The following is a 15,111-nucleotide window of genomic DNA, read 5'->3' as shown; positions in this document are numbered from 1 at the left end:
ACACTCAACAAACAAAATCCTAAAACAAAACATCTAAGTTGCATAATTGCTGAATTGCTCTTATCAATATATTATTGCACAATTCTTGTTTCAAAAACGTGAAATATGTTAATGACATGTAGCCTACTCCACATTCCAAGAAAGCTTTTCTGTTGCATGGAATGAGAAGCTTTCATGTGGGGATTAGTACAGAAACAACGGTTTCTTCAGTCCTCGCAAACCAAGCAGAAAATATAATTTGAGAACATACTGTAATCCAGACCAATGCTTTTCCAGCCCTTCATTCCCACAATCACCCCATAACCTTCTACATCTCCTAAGCGCGCACACACACACACACACACACACACACACACACACACACACACACACACACACACACACACACAGTTTCATGATCTGCTTCTAGGTAGGAGAGGGGGAGTCTGGACTTCAAATTCTTTCAAGCCGCATGATTTTGTTTGAACAGATGTGAATGTTAGCCTGAGTGGTATATATATGATTATTAATATTTAAAAATATATGACAAATAGATTCCAGAATGATTCCTCAAAGATACTTATGAGAAGGTATACGGTGAAAACAGCGCCTTCACACAAACAGAACACAGTATTGTCGCTGCATACCTCATAACCGCAGGTAAAGAGCAGATTGTGTGTGTGTACTTGGTGTATTTGATGTTACCAGTCAGCTATAAATGTACTGTCACTTTAACTATTTTAGTAATTCTCAAGTTTTTGAGTTGGCATCTTCTGATTAAGTAAAAGTTCAGTTAGGCAGATGTCTTACCTTTGAGGCCTAGGATTAGATTCAGCACATGTTTTTAAGCATTCCTTGAAACTGACATTTAGAGATTCAGCCAAGTGTGTGAGGTAACCAGCAGGGGTGTGTGTGTGTAAAATGGAAAACTAAAAAACTGGAAATGTTTTGAATGGATGTCAAATATGTGTGAGACAACGTCTGATGTCTTAACCTCCTGTTCTCCCTGTCTGTGTCTTTCTCTCTGGTGGCAGGAGTGGTCAGTCTGTCTAGTAACATTGTGGTGCTGCTGATGTTTGTGAAGTTCAGAGAGCTGCGTACAGCCACGAATGCTATCATTATCAATCTGGCTGTCACTGACATTGGCGTAGCCGGTATTGGTTACCCCATGTCAGCAGCCTCAGACCTGCACGGGAGCTGGAAATTTGGTAACACAGGCTGCCAGGTGTGCACAAACCAACACCTTAGCAAACACAAGTCATTCTGAATATAATCATATATAGCTAAAGAGCATTTTTAGGGGGTCGATGATGAGTAAGATTGTCCAAAGAATTTTATTTGTAATTTAAAAAAAAATATATAAATTAAAAAAAAATATATAAAGCACGCCTTATTTTTTGTACTCATTTTTTGTTTGTTTGTCTTTTAGCTATTCCAATAAAAGTATAAATGTAATATTTGCTCTAAAATGTTATCTGGTATAGTTTATATAAGTATCTTTTTGAGGAAGTATAGAGTATTATTTTAAACAAATATTATAAATGATTTAAGTTTTGGCGGAAAAACACTAAATTAATTTTTTCAAACTGAACTCAATTTCATTCAAATTGCAATTTTGTCATTTTTGCTTATTTTATTACAATTTTGGCTACTTAATATAATCTAAACAACAGAAAAAATATTTTTGCTTATTTTATTACAATTTTGGCTACTTTCTTTCATGTAAACAACAGAAGAACTTGTTGCCTCTTTTATAGATCTATGCTGCCCTGAATATATTCTTTGGTATGGCCAGTATTGGACTGCTCACTGTGGTTGCCATTGACCGATATCTTACCATAAGTCGACCTGACATAGGTATGATTCTATCCATATAACCTGAATGAAATAAGGACTGTCATTGTCTTAGCGGAAGGTTAACGTCATTGTGTTTTATTCCTTACTCAAAGGCAGGGGCCAAGTGCATTTGCAAATCTACTGATATGTGTTTGTTACAGGACAGAAGCTGACAACAGTGTCATACTCACTTCTAATTGCGGCTGCTTGGCTGAATGCTGTGTTTTGGGCATCTATGCCCATCGCTGGTTGGGCAGGATATGCTCCTGACCCCACAGGAGCCACCTGCACCATCAACTGGAGGAACAATGACACGTGAGTCAAGATTGATATTACAGGCCTTATTAGTTTACCACTCTTTTATTAGTTTTACCACTCTGTAAATCTTTCCTTCAGAGATTGTGAATATAAAAATTTTGAGTGGGACTAATCCTGTTTGATTTCAGATCTTTTGTGTCCTACACAATGACTGTGATCACTGTCAACTTCATCATTCCTCTGGCGGTCATGTTCTACTGCTACTACAACGTCTCCGTTACTGTGAAGAGGTACAAAGCCAGTAACTGCCTAGAGAGCATCAACATGGATTGGTCAGATCAGATGGACGTTACCAAGGTAGTACCAGCAGTATTTATAACATTTTATTTAATTTATTCCTTTTCATCTTCTTTCTTTCTTTCTTTTTCTTTCTTTCTTTCTTTCTTTCTTTCTTTCTTTCTTTCTTTCTTTCTCTCTTTCTTTCTTTTTCTTTTTTTCTTTCATTTTGGAGAAATATGACCCATGCAGGTAATTGTAATAAAGCTGAAATAAAATAAAATGTAAATATTACATGAAAAATATAAACTTACACTTAAAAATTTAATTAAAAAGGAAAGAAAATCAACAAAATAAATTAGAAACGTTGCTTTGTAAATAAATTTAAAATTGAAGTACTAAAATTAGATTGGATATAAGTACAAATTAAAAAAAAAAAATAAATAAAAAACAAAAAAAAAATAAAAAACTGAAAATATCATTAAAAAACTTCATTAAAATATTAATAAATAAAATAATAGTATTTTAGTGTTTAGCAATAAATAAAATAATAATAATATAGATTTTACCTCTCTACTTCACTCCAAACTCAATTCTGCTCTCTAGTTCAGTTTGACCTGAATGCTCCTTTATTTTTACAGATGTCTGTTTTAATGATAGTGATGTTCCTGGTTGCCTGGTCTCCATATTCGATTGTGTGCTTGTGGGCATCATTTGGAGACCCCAAAAAGATTCCAGCCCCAATGGCCATAATTGCCCCACTCTTTGCTAAGTCCTCCACCTTTTACAATCCTTGCATCTATGTCATTGCCAACAAGAAGTAAGGCTTCTGTGTAACATCTTTGTTGTAATATGTCACTTTCTTTCTTTGTCTTTTTTTTACTACTAAGTTTTATTTGTTGACTGCAGGTTCAGGAGAGCCATCATGGGTATGTTACGATGTCAAACACGACAGAGAATGACTATTAGCAACCAGCTTCCAATGACGGCATCATCTACACCACTCAACCCCTAAATGAAGAGACAATCAGATATTTAAAAATTCATAAAACATCAGCGCTGGACGCTTTCTGACTGCTCCACTGTTTTAACACCAATAGGGCACAATTACACTGAAGTTTCATACAAATGCAAAGTGTCCTTATACAATGAATGTCCTTCGTGCAACTGACATTAACTTCCTTTGACCTTGCTATTCAGTGTCTAGTTTGATAGTATTTAGTCTGATGCTTGTTATACTATTATCTGCCTACTGCAAATCCTGTGAAATTGCTGTTCCTGATACTGTATGTATAAAAAACTAGGCACTATACACTTGCTGACTTTGTAAATGGTTACACAAAAAAACTGGGAATCATACACTGGGCAACAAACAACAAACTCATGCAGAAAGATCTGCCTTGTTGCATATATTTTGAGAACATCCCTTTATTGAAGTACCTGAAAAATGTGTCATAACACGTGTGAACAATGTAAGCATTTTTTATGACATTTATTTCACATTTACACATTTACACATTTTACAAATATAATATAATGTATAATGTACGCATTAAATAAAGAATGTACAGTGCCTAAAATATCCTATAATATCCTATAAATAAGAATATTTGTTAATTTAAATGTCATGCCAACAGAATCCAAGACTATTTTGTAATGAGAGTGTTTTTAATTGTGGCTCTTATAAAGATCCATTTTCAAGCTGCCCTGAGCAATTCATTGACTTGTGAAAGCAAATTTAGTGGGAGGTGGAAAAATTGTTCTGATGCTGGACCCTTACAGCATTAGGGCACATTATTCTTCAGCCAGTCCCGGATCTCATCCAGGTTCCGTTTCCTCCATTCGATATTGTTCTTCACAGTCTCTAGTGCCTGCTTCCTGGGCATCTCACCTGCTCCTGCATTTGGGTTCAGTGCAAAAAAGTGCTCCATCTACAAAGAGACCAAAATATTAAACCATAATTTAAGATATTTAAAACAAAAGTAAATTACAAACTTCAGTAAGTAGTAAGCTAGCATTCCATTCCGAACACAGCCTTTATGTCTCACCTTCCACAGCTGCAGATCAGTGTTGTATATACTTGTAATTTTGGAGGGCAGGCGGCCCAAGTTTCTGTCATTAATAGTATATCTAAAACAGACATGAGATCATAGATAACATTGTTATTCTCAAAGGGAAGGCTGATTTTCTTTCAACTTATTCCTTTCAACTGTTAGATGAACTAACCTGCTCACTAAGTAATCCCAGTTGAGTGTCATCCAGTCCCAGGCCATGGTTTTGCCATATGGGTTTCTTGATACATATTGCACTAAAGTAAAAACATCTTGACTCCTCACAATGCTTTCATTTTTAGCAGCTTCAAGCAACCTGTTCCAAAAGAAAGACAAATGAGGAGCAGAAATGAAAATTAACATTTGCAATAAGACTATGAGTTAGTCAAATGTTCTTGTTAGTGAGAGCATCTGAAGCAGCATCAGAATCTATAGACCGATCTTTTCTTCTGTATTGTGATGTATATCCAAGAATTATCAAAAGAGGGGAAAAAAAGATTTGGAAACTTGGTTCTATCCATGTTGTTGATTGGATTTTAAGAATCTGAGCTTGCCATTGATTGTGGATGGATGAAGGCTAATTGGACTAAATGATTGGAGAAGTATGGCAAATGTCACCAAAAGATAAGTCTGTTGTTTTCACTGCAAGAATTATGACATTTTGATTAAACATTACAGTCAAAAGTTTTTTTTCAAAATGAAGGATATTCATGGATGAATCACTCACATTAAAGATCTATAAGATGTTTTTAGAAAATAGATAGGGTGAACTGCCATTTCATGTTGACAACACTGCCCTGGTAAGGGTAAGAGAAAGTTTACCTATTAAGGAGAGTGATATCTTCTACTGAAGCCAGGCCGTAGAGCAGTTTGTCTTTCTCCTGGGCAAGAGTGGCAGAGAGATACTTCTGGAACATGATTTCCCAGCTCTGGACTGATCTTGAGTTATTCATTCCATATCGGTACACTAGCAATCGTAAATTGACATCCACACTGCTGCTCCCCAATGAGAAAAAGAGCCTCTTTTATACACACTCTAATTGTATCACTGAAGGTATTTATATATGAATGTGATTACCTAATTGTTCCATCGATCCATTTATTGAAAATCTCAGAGGTTTGGCTGAGAGCTTCCTGGTCACCCATCTGACATGCAATGCCCAAAACTGTCTCTCTCAGCAGCCTATACAGGACAAAACAAAACATAAAATTAATAATAACAATACTACAATATTCAAGTTTTTCATTCAACTTTTCTATCAAATTGTTAGATTTTTTTTATTATTATTAAATTAATAGAGAATCCAAAATACAATTTTTTTACTAGTGGTCTCAGATTTTGGACACAACAAATGTGTTGACACAATGTGTCCTTGACCTGCTATAGGGGAGCTTTTTTTACTTAGTTCTGCCAAAAAAACAATTCTCACCGCTGTGTTTGCGTCCCGTCATCATTCCACCCAAGCTCTCTGGATATCTTCTGCACATGTTTACGAAAGAGTTTCTAAACAGAGGCATGATTTGAAACAGAACATATGAAAAACAGAAAATATAAAATAGGAATGTCTTGCTTATATTTACATAAAGAATATCAGCTATAAATCTCACACTGGGAATAAGATTACATTTGAAAAATGTGACATGATTTTTCATAAAATGGATGGTTTTCATGCATTGAGAAGGTATGGAATACTTTGGGATCCAACCTGGAATTTGGGGTAGAGCACCGGATCATCAGCCAACATATCTCTCACATAGGAGATAGAAGTAGATACTCTGTCCCACACAATATACTCTGTTTCATTGACCAGATATCTTGTTAAGTTGAAGGCATGTCCATAATTGACAATATCTGCCCTGTTAATGCAAAACAAAAGGCAATGACGTCAACTTCCTTTCTTTATGACCTCCACTAACCATAAAAATCTGTGCTATGAAAAATCTGTTCAAATTTACTTTTTTGCCTGCTATCAAGTCAAGATTGAAAGCATAAGCTTCCTGCAGCTGGAATATATTTGTACTCACTCACCGTCCTAATGAAAACACATCATCAATGAAGCTGCTTCGGTCAGTTGCATCATACACCTAAAAGATTATGTAGGATATTATATTTTATTACACGGCTCTCTGCAATACTTGATCCTGATTGGTCAATCTGGATATTACCAAAGCCACTAGAACATCTAGCGTCTCAATTATTAATTGTAGTAAAATAATGTGTTCGTCTTGTTGCAAGGCCGATTGTTTTTTAAGTTGTACTGGAGTATTTTTTTTTAATTTTATTAGAAGGCAATTCAACAATTCAACAGCGATTTCAACGGAAGAAATAAACAGGACATAATATAAAACATTTGCATACAGGTAAGATTATAAAATAATTTAGATGTAATCTTAAATTAATATTTCGTGTGCATATATTTAATTTATTCGTCAGTAGGAATGCAATAAGATCTATAATGTATATTATCATTGTAATGAAGATCTTGCTTTTCTATACTGTTCTGTTAGTTAGTTCTGACAGAGAAATTAATATAAAAATTATACCTGATGATTTACAGAAAGTTGCTCGGCAATAGCGCTCCACACATGGTCATAGTGATTTACTCTGTAAAAGCCCATGTGGTCTTTGTTGACTTTGATGAGACCATCGGTAGCAGGGGAGTATCCAGCAATAACTGCCTCTGATTTAACACAGGCCAATGACAGATATTACACAGCAGAATACCTCAGTTAAAAAACAATCTATTCCTCAATGACCCCCCACACACACACACACACAAAAAAAAGGGTCTGAGCATATGATCTTGTTCACCTATTGTTCCCTTGTCAAATAGGAAAGAGGCGTTTTTATAGTCGACTGTGCTCCATTTCACAGGAATGGTCCATTTGTAGCTATGGGACAAGAGTTAAAACATCTGAGTCAACTAAAGAAACATCATAGTTGAGATTTCAGTTCATTAAAGTTGACCATATCATTCAGTTCACTGTGTTCCTTCCCGTGAAGAATAATCAGGGGAATTATTATTTGTGATCATGTTGTAGAGCTTAGTGGGGGGCAGATAGAGGATACTTTAGAACAGTGACCGATAGATGGGTCAAAGATCTGTTCTGATTGCAGACAGTAAGGATAAATCAACCAAATAATTGTGAAGAATTCAGAAAGCAGAATAAATGGGCTATACTTTTAAAAAGGAGTACAAAAGCACTTTCCATATGTTTTGTTCTTGACATCAAATGTTGTGCATTTGATTAAACAGTATTTTGGTGCAAATTCTGTCACTTGGCAGTATGACTAATACAGTATTTGGCACAATATATGCATCTGTGCATGTCATGTTAATTATTTTTGCAAAATGTTGAGCCTGTTTGGTTCATGGTAATTTTACTGAATTGGAGTGTTTGATTCCATTGATAATTTTATTTTGGTGTAGAGAGGCATGCACAATCATGCTCACCCCAGGGGAGTGGTGGGCTGGCTGGGATCAGCATTAGGATCCAGGAGAAACCTGGTCTGGGTGAGTCTAGCTTCAGTGTCTGTGTTGGTCAGTGTCAGCACAGGATAACCCATCTGCTTGGTCCATGTGTCCATAATGTCTGCCACAGGCAACCCACTCTCCTATGACCAAGGAGAGAGATATATTACCAGTCAAATTTTAGAATAATTACGTTTTTTTTTTAAGACTCCTGTGCTTACAAATGCTATATTTATTGGATTACATTACAGTTAAAAAAGAGAAATATTGTTAAATAGTTTTGAAAACCGTGATACATTACTGTTTAAAAGTTTGGGGTGAATATGATTATGTCTCATGGTTTCCACAAAATATTACAGAGCAAAAATTGTTTTCAACATTGATAATAATAAGAACCATTAATAATAACTGAGCATCAATAATAAACTGATAATAACTGAGAACCAAATCAGCATATCAGAATGATTTCTGAAGGATCATGTGACACTGAAGACTGCAGTAATGGCTGCTGAAAATTCAGCTTTAATAATTAAAATATTGATAGTAATAGTTAATACATTACTGAACAAATAACTGGGCAAAACATACAAATGGCAACGTATGATCAATAAAAGATATTTACATCAGCCAAGGCTTTCCAGAAGTCTGACGTCTTTGCATTCTGGAATGGGTAGCTTAAAAAATATCTCATTTTTAAAAAAACAAATAGTTTAATAATATTAAATCATCACATATTCAAAATATAGTAACTGCGGAGTTATTCGAAAATATATGTGAAAAGCAAGTCGCCCTACTCGACATCCATCTCTAAATGTGTCACGGCCAAGCAAGTCCTCCAGCATTCGTAAAATAGAAGCACCCTACAACAGAATGACATCACAGTTACCAATTCAAAGCCAGTAGTGTTGATAGATTAACAACACTAGGTTAAGCATCACTGGCTTAACCTTACCTTGTTATATGAGATTGCATCAAACACAAATGTGATCTCAGCAGGGCTGGACACATCCATGATAATAGGATGGGAAGAGAGAAGAGCATCATCAGCCATGACAGGAAATACATCATTGATAAGTATGATGTCCCGCTGAAAACACACAAAATGAATTGGCATAAACATGACATCCAGCCTCAACTGAATGGTTTCATTTAAGAATAAATTTGAATGATTCAGGCATGTGCTCACCATTCCCCAGTCTAACTCAGCTTGTTCCACTCCCACATACTCAAAAAAGCTGGCAAAGCCCTCGTTCAGCCACAGGTTGTCCCACCAGTCCATAGTCACAATATTTCCAAACCACTGAAAAAAAAAAAAAAAAACACCTCCAACAACAGAACACAAAAAACACATCATCATCAATCACAACAAACAGGGCCTTTTATAAAATGTGTTCATTCTGAGTTAAATACATTTGTATATTTTGTAAAAAAAAAAAATATCTTACAAAGACATTTTGTCAGACATTTGTTGCAAAGTCAAAGTTATATTTCAAGAATTTAATATATATATATATATATAGACACTGTATGTAATAATATATATATATATATAGATATATATATATAGATTATGAAAAAAAAAATACTTTTATATATATATATATATAGACACTGTATGTAACCAAAGCATTAGCGGTCAACATGATGAAAGCTGAAAAAAAAAATACTTTTCTTTGAGTGAATGTCTTCACAAGGAAAGAAGTTACAAATTATCCAATTACATCATGATTTTCTACCGTTCAGTTACATCATCATACAAACATTTTTAGGATCTGATGAATTCACCCTCTTTGATTGAAAATGCAGTAACAGGAAACAGTAAAATGAGATGCATGCTCAGCACAGGGTGTTATGCCAATTTGGTTCTGATGTCTGACTGATGATGTACTGTATTCCTTGATTGTCCTCGCTCTGCGTAATAACTTGTCCTCTTTCACCAATCAGATATGTGATAGGGTTAGTAACCTGGTGAACAAGCTCATGTGCAATGACACTGGCCACTCGCTGTTTGTTGACTGAGGAGGACTCCTTCTCATCGAACAGCAGGTTGGTTTCTCTGTAAGTGATCAAGCCCCAGTTCTCCATCGCTCCTGTCCCAAAATCTGGGATCGCTATACTATCTGAAACAGAGACAGAATATATCCTAAGTAATATATTAAAAAAAACAATAACAAATATATACTGTGTGAGATCAAAATGTGCGATTTCAAAAAATAAAATATACATTTATTCAAAAAAACAAAAAATTAAAAAACATTTTAGTATTTTATTTACATTTGCATAAATAATATATATATTTATTTATAATAAGTAATAATTAATGATGGTGATGATGATACATCTAATATGATAAATAGTTCAAAACTGAAACGTGTGTCTGCTGATTTACCAAGTTTCTCTAAAGAATATTCCATGTCAAAATATTCCTCAAAGTAATCAAATATAATCCTGGTGACATTTGCAGCATATTCAGCAGTTGAGATCTGCAGAGGCTGAGCAAAGATACGCAACTGTAAGGAGGTAGAGAAAGAGATAAATAATGAAAATCCACAGAGGTTTCAGTGTATTGACTGACAGGAACTATTTCAGCAAATTCTGCATGCAGTAGAGCAAACATGGAAAAAGAGCTTACAGGTATATTTCTTTTCGAGATCCGCTCTACATAGTGGAACTGGTGAACCGCAAAACATACCAGATAGGTACTCATCTTTACTGATTTTTTAAAGGATGTTTTTGTCTTTTGGTCCGACACTTTTTCTATGTTCTGTAAAAGAGAGTGTATAGAGGAATTATAGTAAACATCTACGGTATCAACTGAACAGAAAGAAAGCATATGAATGCAGCCAGACCTCATTTACCAGAACCATAAGGAAAACCACACACACTCACACATAACTTACAAGCAGATTGATGGTTCAGGTCTTGGTTTAAAAGTTAAAGCTACACTTTGAAACCTTCAATAACTGTTTTGAAGGCTCAAGCAGTACGGGAACGTACCTCCACAGGCATGTTGGACAGCGCTTCATATGCACTGTCATGGGTGATGGAGATCGTGTAGGTGGCCTTTTTGTTGGGCTCATCAAAACATGGAAAAGATTTACGAGCGTCTGTGGGTTCATGGTCTGTTGCAGCGATTTTCCTGTAAAAGATCATAAAACTCAAGTTGGTTTACTCAAAAACTCAAGTGGTTTATGTTTACCTCAGTAACCTCATGTGGGGAAAGTCCAACCATATTTTCATTAACATCTAATCAAGTTTGTTTACGACTAAATTAAACTCACTATCAGTTCTATGTGTGTGCAACAACATTGATTCTGATGGCATCTGAAATATTGCCCAAGAAACAAAAAAAAAAAAAAAACAAAAAACATTATCTATAATCATAACCTGAAACATAGTTCTTGGAGCTCATCATGGATAATAAAGACTTGTATGTTAATCATATATGATATTAAATGATATATAATATTGTTCGCTTGTTTAGCTGTTAGTTTTTCTCAGATCTGAACCTGAAACACAACAGAATAGAGCAGTAACAGAGCTGAAAACCATGTTATTTTAAGAATAAAAAGCTTTAGCAGATGCAGATCTCTCATTCTTGGCACCTCTCAGCTTTGTTCCAGGAAATGAAGGTCCATGTCAGTTCAGCACATTTGTTAAAATTTCACACAATTCCCAAATCAGATAATATATAATGACCCCTATCAATGGCAACTATCCCATTTCAACAAAAATACAACATCATAAGAAGTGTGTTTGAGAAAGTTGTACGTTGTACAAGAATCAGTTGCATGTGGAGAAATAAAAGGGAACAGCTTGGCAATACTCAGTACTTTAGAACTATTCATTTTCTCCTTATCTTGCGTACTAAAACTGATAGCTATAATAATTGGGGTCAGTAAGATTCTTTAGTTGTTGTTAAGAAAATACTTCACTTTTGAGCAATTTTAATGCATCCATGTTGAATAAGACTATTAAAGACATTTATATTATCCAAAAAAATATTAAGCAGCACAACGTTTTAAACATAGATAATAATAAGAAATGTTTCTTGAGCATCAAATATGCATATTTTTGAAGTATCATGTGACACTGAAGACTGGAGTAATGGCTGCTGAAAATTCAGCTTTGCATCACAGGAATAAATGACATTTTAAAATATATTAAGATAGAAAACAATATATTAAAGTTAATAATATATCACAATATTACTTTTTTTACCTGTATTTTTGATCAAATAAATCCCTTGGCGAGCATAAGAGACTTATTTTAAAAATCTGATCAAATGGTAGTGTGTACTATAAATCATGGAAGCTTTTTTTGTTTGTTTGTTTTTTATAGATCAGTAAATTGTGACAGTACACATACTTTCAAATATAATTTCTCAGTAATTTTCACATCTCTAACTGTGAATACTGACTAATCACACCACAAAAATGCATTGCTACAATATAGATGTCTTGACGCTTACTTGGTAACTCCGTTCTCCCGATACGTGGTCCTGTAGAAACCAACCAGAGAGCCGTTGAGCCAGCCCTGGAAGTGTAGAGTGAGGACGTAGTGCTCGTCAGGGCCAGTGACACCCAGCTGCTCGGCCGCCTCCACAACCACATACTCCTGCAGCTTGTACTCAAAGCATTCCTTCACCCGAACAGAGGTCAAGCCGGACAGGCCGCTGCGCTGTAGAGAGGGCACAGCGGTGACAAAAGTCTCTCGGATGTGGAGCCACAGGTGCTGACTGGGCTGCGTCAGGGTCAGATGGATGGACACGCTTCCGGTGTAGATGTCCGTGTCGAGGTCGGGCTCCAGATGCAGATCGTAATGGAAGGGTACCATGTGGTCAGGTAAGCGGAAGTTGTTCCAGCCGCCGTTTGTGTCGTTGGATGGTTTGCAGGGACCCCGGTCATCTGATGGCATTGTAGGTAATGGTGTTGGTTTGTGTTCCTCTTCGGATGAGGTGGTCTTCTGGCTCAAACCAATTCCGAGCCCCACGGCAACACCTGTCAAGATGACGACGGTGCAGATGATAGCTGCATGCTTGCCTCGGATAAAGTACCGCTTTTCCTTCTTTTCAAATTCCAGGCTTTCCATGGTGAGCCGTCAAATGCAGACACAGAGTCAGGATGTGTAAAAACACTCAAAGTTCAGAAAGTAAGAACTCTCTCTCTTGGTGAACCCACACACACACAAACACACACACTCTATCCTTACGCTTTCTCTTGCCTCCAAAGAGAGAAAACAGCTGTGTCTGGATTCCCAAATGTGTGGACATACAGTATGCAGACCCGCACACTCTCACGCAGGACAGCCCGTGGGAAACACAGAGGTTAAAGCTGGAGTTAAGTTTCACCACAGTCTAAAAAATAGCTCTGTAAGGTCACATCCATGCAGTTGTCAAAATGTCTATGCCGGGACGTGATCCTTAAGCTGTAGTGTAGCAAGTCCTCACTCACTGAATCTCACGCTGATTGAGGTGATACATAGAGGACAGGGGCTGAATTTGTACCGCCCTTTAATTAAACATAAATCAAAATATGGTAATCAGCAGTCAAAGGGGAATGATCACAAACAAGCATCAGAGAGAGAAACATGGGGGAGGGAGGCATAAGAAAGCAAAGTAAAAATGGAAGAAGTTATTATGAGGAGAGGAAGGGGCTTACGGAGGAAAATGCAGGAATGTTACAAAGCTGTTTTAAATGTGGCTAAAGAAATTTTATCCAGAATTGAAAATGTTAATTATGAACAATTTTGTCAGACATTAAAGGCCGATTTTAATAGATGTTTGAATTAAAAAAAAAAGTCTTTAAAGCTCAGGTTAATATTTTTTAAACATCCATACACAGATAGCAAGGAAACTGTTTGTAAATCCATTAGAATAGAGGTGCCAAAACTTTTTACTCGGTGTAAAAATTATTTAAATAAAAGAAAGATTATTGGAGTATGTAGGAAAATACTATTTTAGTATTTCTGGAAAAATCTGTGTTTAATTCAATGTGTCAGTTGTTATCTACATTTACATTTAGCAGACGCTTTTATTCAAAGCAACTTACAGTGCATTCAGGCTAACATTTTTTTTTTTTTACCTAACATGTTACCTGGGAATCAAACCCACAACCTAAACGCTGCTTAACACACGATCATATTTTATTAAAGTTGACATTTATTAAAATATAGCTGCAACGCAGCGATGGCGGGCTCAAGCCATCAGCGCAAACGCCACCCCGGTGGCATCAGGTTAAAACTGTGCCCAGCGGGCACATGCATTTACAGTAAACCCTCTGGCACTCAGGTTTTAAGGGATACGGCAATAACGGGTTAATCCGAAGCATCAATACTTTTGAAAACACATTCACAGAACAATATTCATTAAGAAAGTGAAATTAAATGATTAATAAACTATTCGAACCCTTGCTATTTTCTATTCAAATAAAAGTCTTGGCTGTGGAACATCTGTAATAGAGTAGCTGGATGCAAATAAAGTCATGCCTTTTATTTTTTCCCCTGCATGTTGCTATTTCACATTCCTGTCACTGAAGCGTTGTGGCCTAAGACACAGAAGGTAACTGAAACAATGTGGTTTAAGTCAAGGTGATTATTAGGGGTCCAAGAATATTGGTTTGTGTAGATGATGCAGTTACACAATGAACGTGTCTCTTTTCAAGTAAATTATGAGTCCTTATGTGAGTACTATTATATGCACAATATGAAAATATATAACTAATATAGTGTCCCTTCTACACTTTTTCAGTAATGTGTGATAACTTGAGAAATATGTTGTCAATACAATTAAAATAACAAAGTAATGGTATTTAGGAGATGATAGCTTTTGCATAATTACTATATCGGGCTTTATTAAAGTTTATGAAAAATGAATGTTTATGCATTTTTTATTTATGCACATAAATGAAACATTTTCAAGTCTTTGAACAGATTCTTGAAGTATTTGCTATCCTGTGGCGCCATCGAGTGGGGATAACATTAGCATTGTGGCCTTCATTTTTGAACAACATTATAAAAGGGGCCAATATTTTTTGAATGATTATAAATATTTAATGATTAGTTTACTGACTGATAATATACCCACCATTAAAAATCTAATTTACTGATTATGTGTCTTAATCAATACTTAAACATTAAATTAACATTTTTAAGCAGTGTTGAATGATTACTATGTGAGTTGCAAATTTTTTTTTTGTTTTGTTTGTTTTATTTTTTATTTTTTATTTTTTTTTAGGATT

General features: G+C 35.5%; 2 protein-coding genes across 2 annotated transcripts; one reads left to right on the top strand and one right to left on the bottom strand.

Annotated features, from left to right (window-relative positions):
* The first annotated feature begins 901 nt into the window (after nt 1-901).
* Nucleotides 902-3,782, top strand: LOC109101126 (visual pigment-like receptor peropsin). Its single transcript, XM_042768749.1, has 6 exons — nt 902-1,204; nt 1,737-1,836; nt 1,977-2,130; nt 2,262-2,430; nt 2,991-3,169; nt 3,259-3,782. Exons 1-6 carry the CDS (start codon nt 1,052-1,054, stop codon nt 3,362-3,364), a joined length of 861 nt encoding a protein of 286 aa, XP_042624683.1. The 5' UTR covers nt 902-1,051; the 3' UTR covers nt 3,365-3,782.
* A 273-nt stretch (nt 3,783-4,055) lies between these two features.
* LOC109101324 (glutamyl aminopeptidase) lies at nt 4,056-13,542 on the bottom strand. The gene is made up of 20 exons (XM_042768750.1): nt 12,345-13,542; nt 10,871-11,012; nt 10,506-10,637; nt 10,263-10,383; nt 9,839-9,993; nt 9,060-9,173; nt 8,826-8,960; nt 8,669-8,733; nt 8,496-8,562; nt 7,856-8,016; nt 7,213-7,292; nt 6,945-7,081; nt 6,430-6,485; nt 6,107-6,257; nt 5,831-5,904; nt 5,479-5,583; nt 5,223-5,396; nt 4,576-4,716; nt 4,398-4,479; nt 4,056-4,280 (listed from the first exon to the last, which is right to left on the bottom strand). The coding sequence occupies exons 1-20, from the start codon at nt 12,962-12,964 to the stop codon at nt 4,134-4,136; spliced, it is 2,859 nt and encodes a 952-aa protein (XP_042624684.1). The 5' UTR covers nt 12,965-13,542; the 3' UTR covers nt 4,056-4,133.
* Between the last annotated feature and the right edge of the window lie 1,569 nt (nt 13,543-15,111).

Source organism: Cyprinus carpio, chromosome A13 (genome assembly GCF_018340385.1).
Source record: "Cyprinus carpio isolate SPL01 chromosome A13, ASM1834038v1, whole genome shotgun sequence".
Lineage (NCBI taxonomy): Eukaryota > Metazoa > Chordata > Actinopteri > Cypriniformes > Cyprinidae > Cyprinus > Cyprinus carpio.
The sequence above is the reverse complement of the archived record's forward strand: the minus strand, read 5'-3'. Positions and strand labels throughout refer to the sequence as shown.

What these genes read in the sequence shown, in the direction of transcription:
- LOC109101126 (XM_042768749.1), top strand. Translation starts at nt 1,052, where the DNA reads ATGTTTGTGAAGTTCAGAGAGCTGCGTACAGCCACGAATGCTATCATT. An exon ending in TTGGTAACACAGGCTGCCAG is followed by an intron (nt 1,205 to 1,736) that starts GTGTGCACAAAC and finishes CCTCTTTTATAG; the next exon opens with ATCTATGCTGCCCTGAATAT. An exon ending in AACTGGAGGAACAATGACAC is followed by an intron (nt 2,131 to 2,261) that starts GTGAGTCAAGAT and finishes GTTTGATTTCAG; the next exon opens with ATCTTTTGTGTCCTACACAA.
- LOC109101324 (XM_042768750.1), bottom strand. Translation starts at nt 12,964, where the DNA reads ATGGAAAGCCTGGAATTTGAAAAGAAGGAAAAGCGGTACTTTATCCGA. An exon ending in ACATTTAGAGATGGATGTCG is followed by an intron (nt 8,563 to 8,668) that starts AGTAGGGCGACT and finishes TTTTTTAAAAAT; the next exon opens with GAGATATTTTTTAAGCTACC. An exon ending in ATTTGACAAGGGAACAATAG is followed by an intron (nt 7,082 to 7,212) that starts GTGAACAAGATC and finishes GTGTTAAATCAG; the next exon opens with AGGCAGTTATTGCTGGATAC.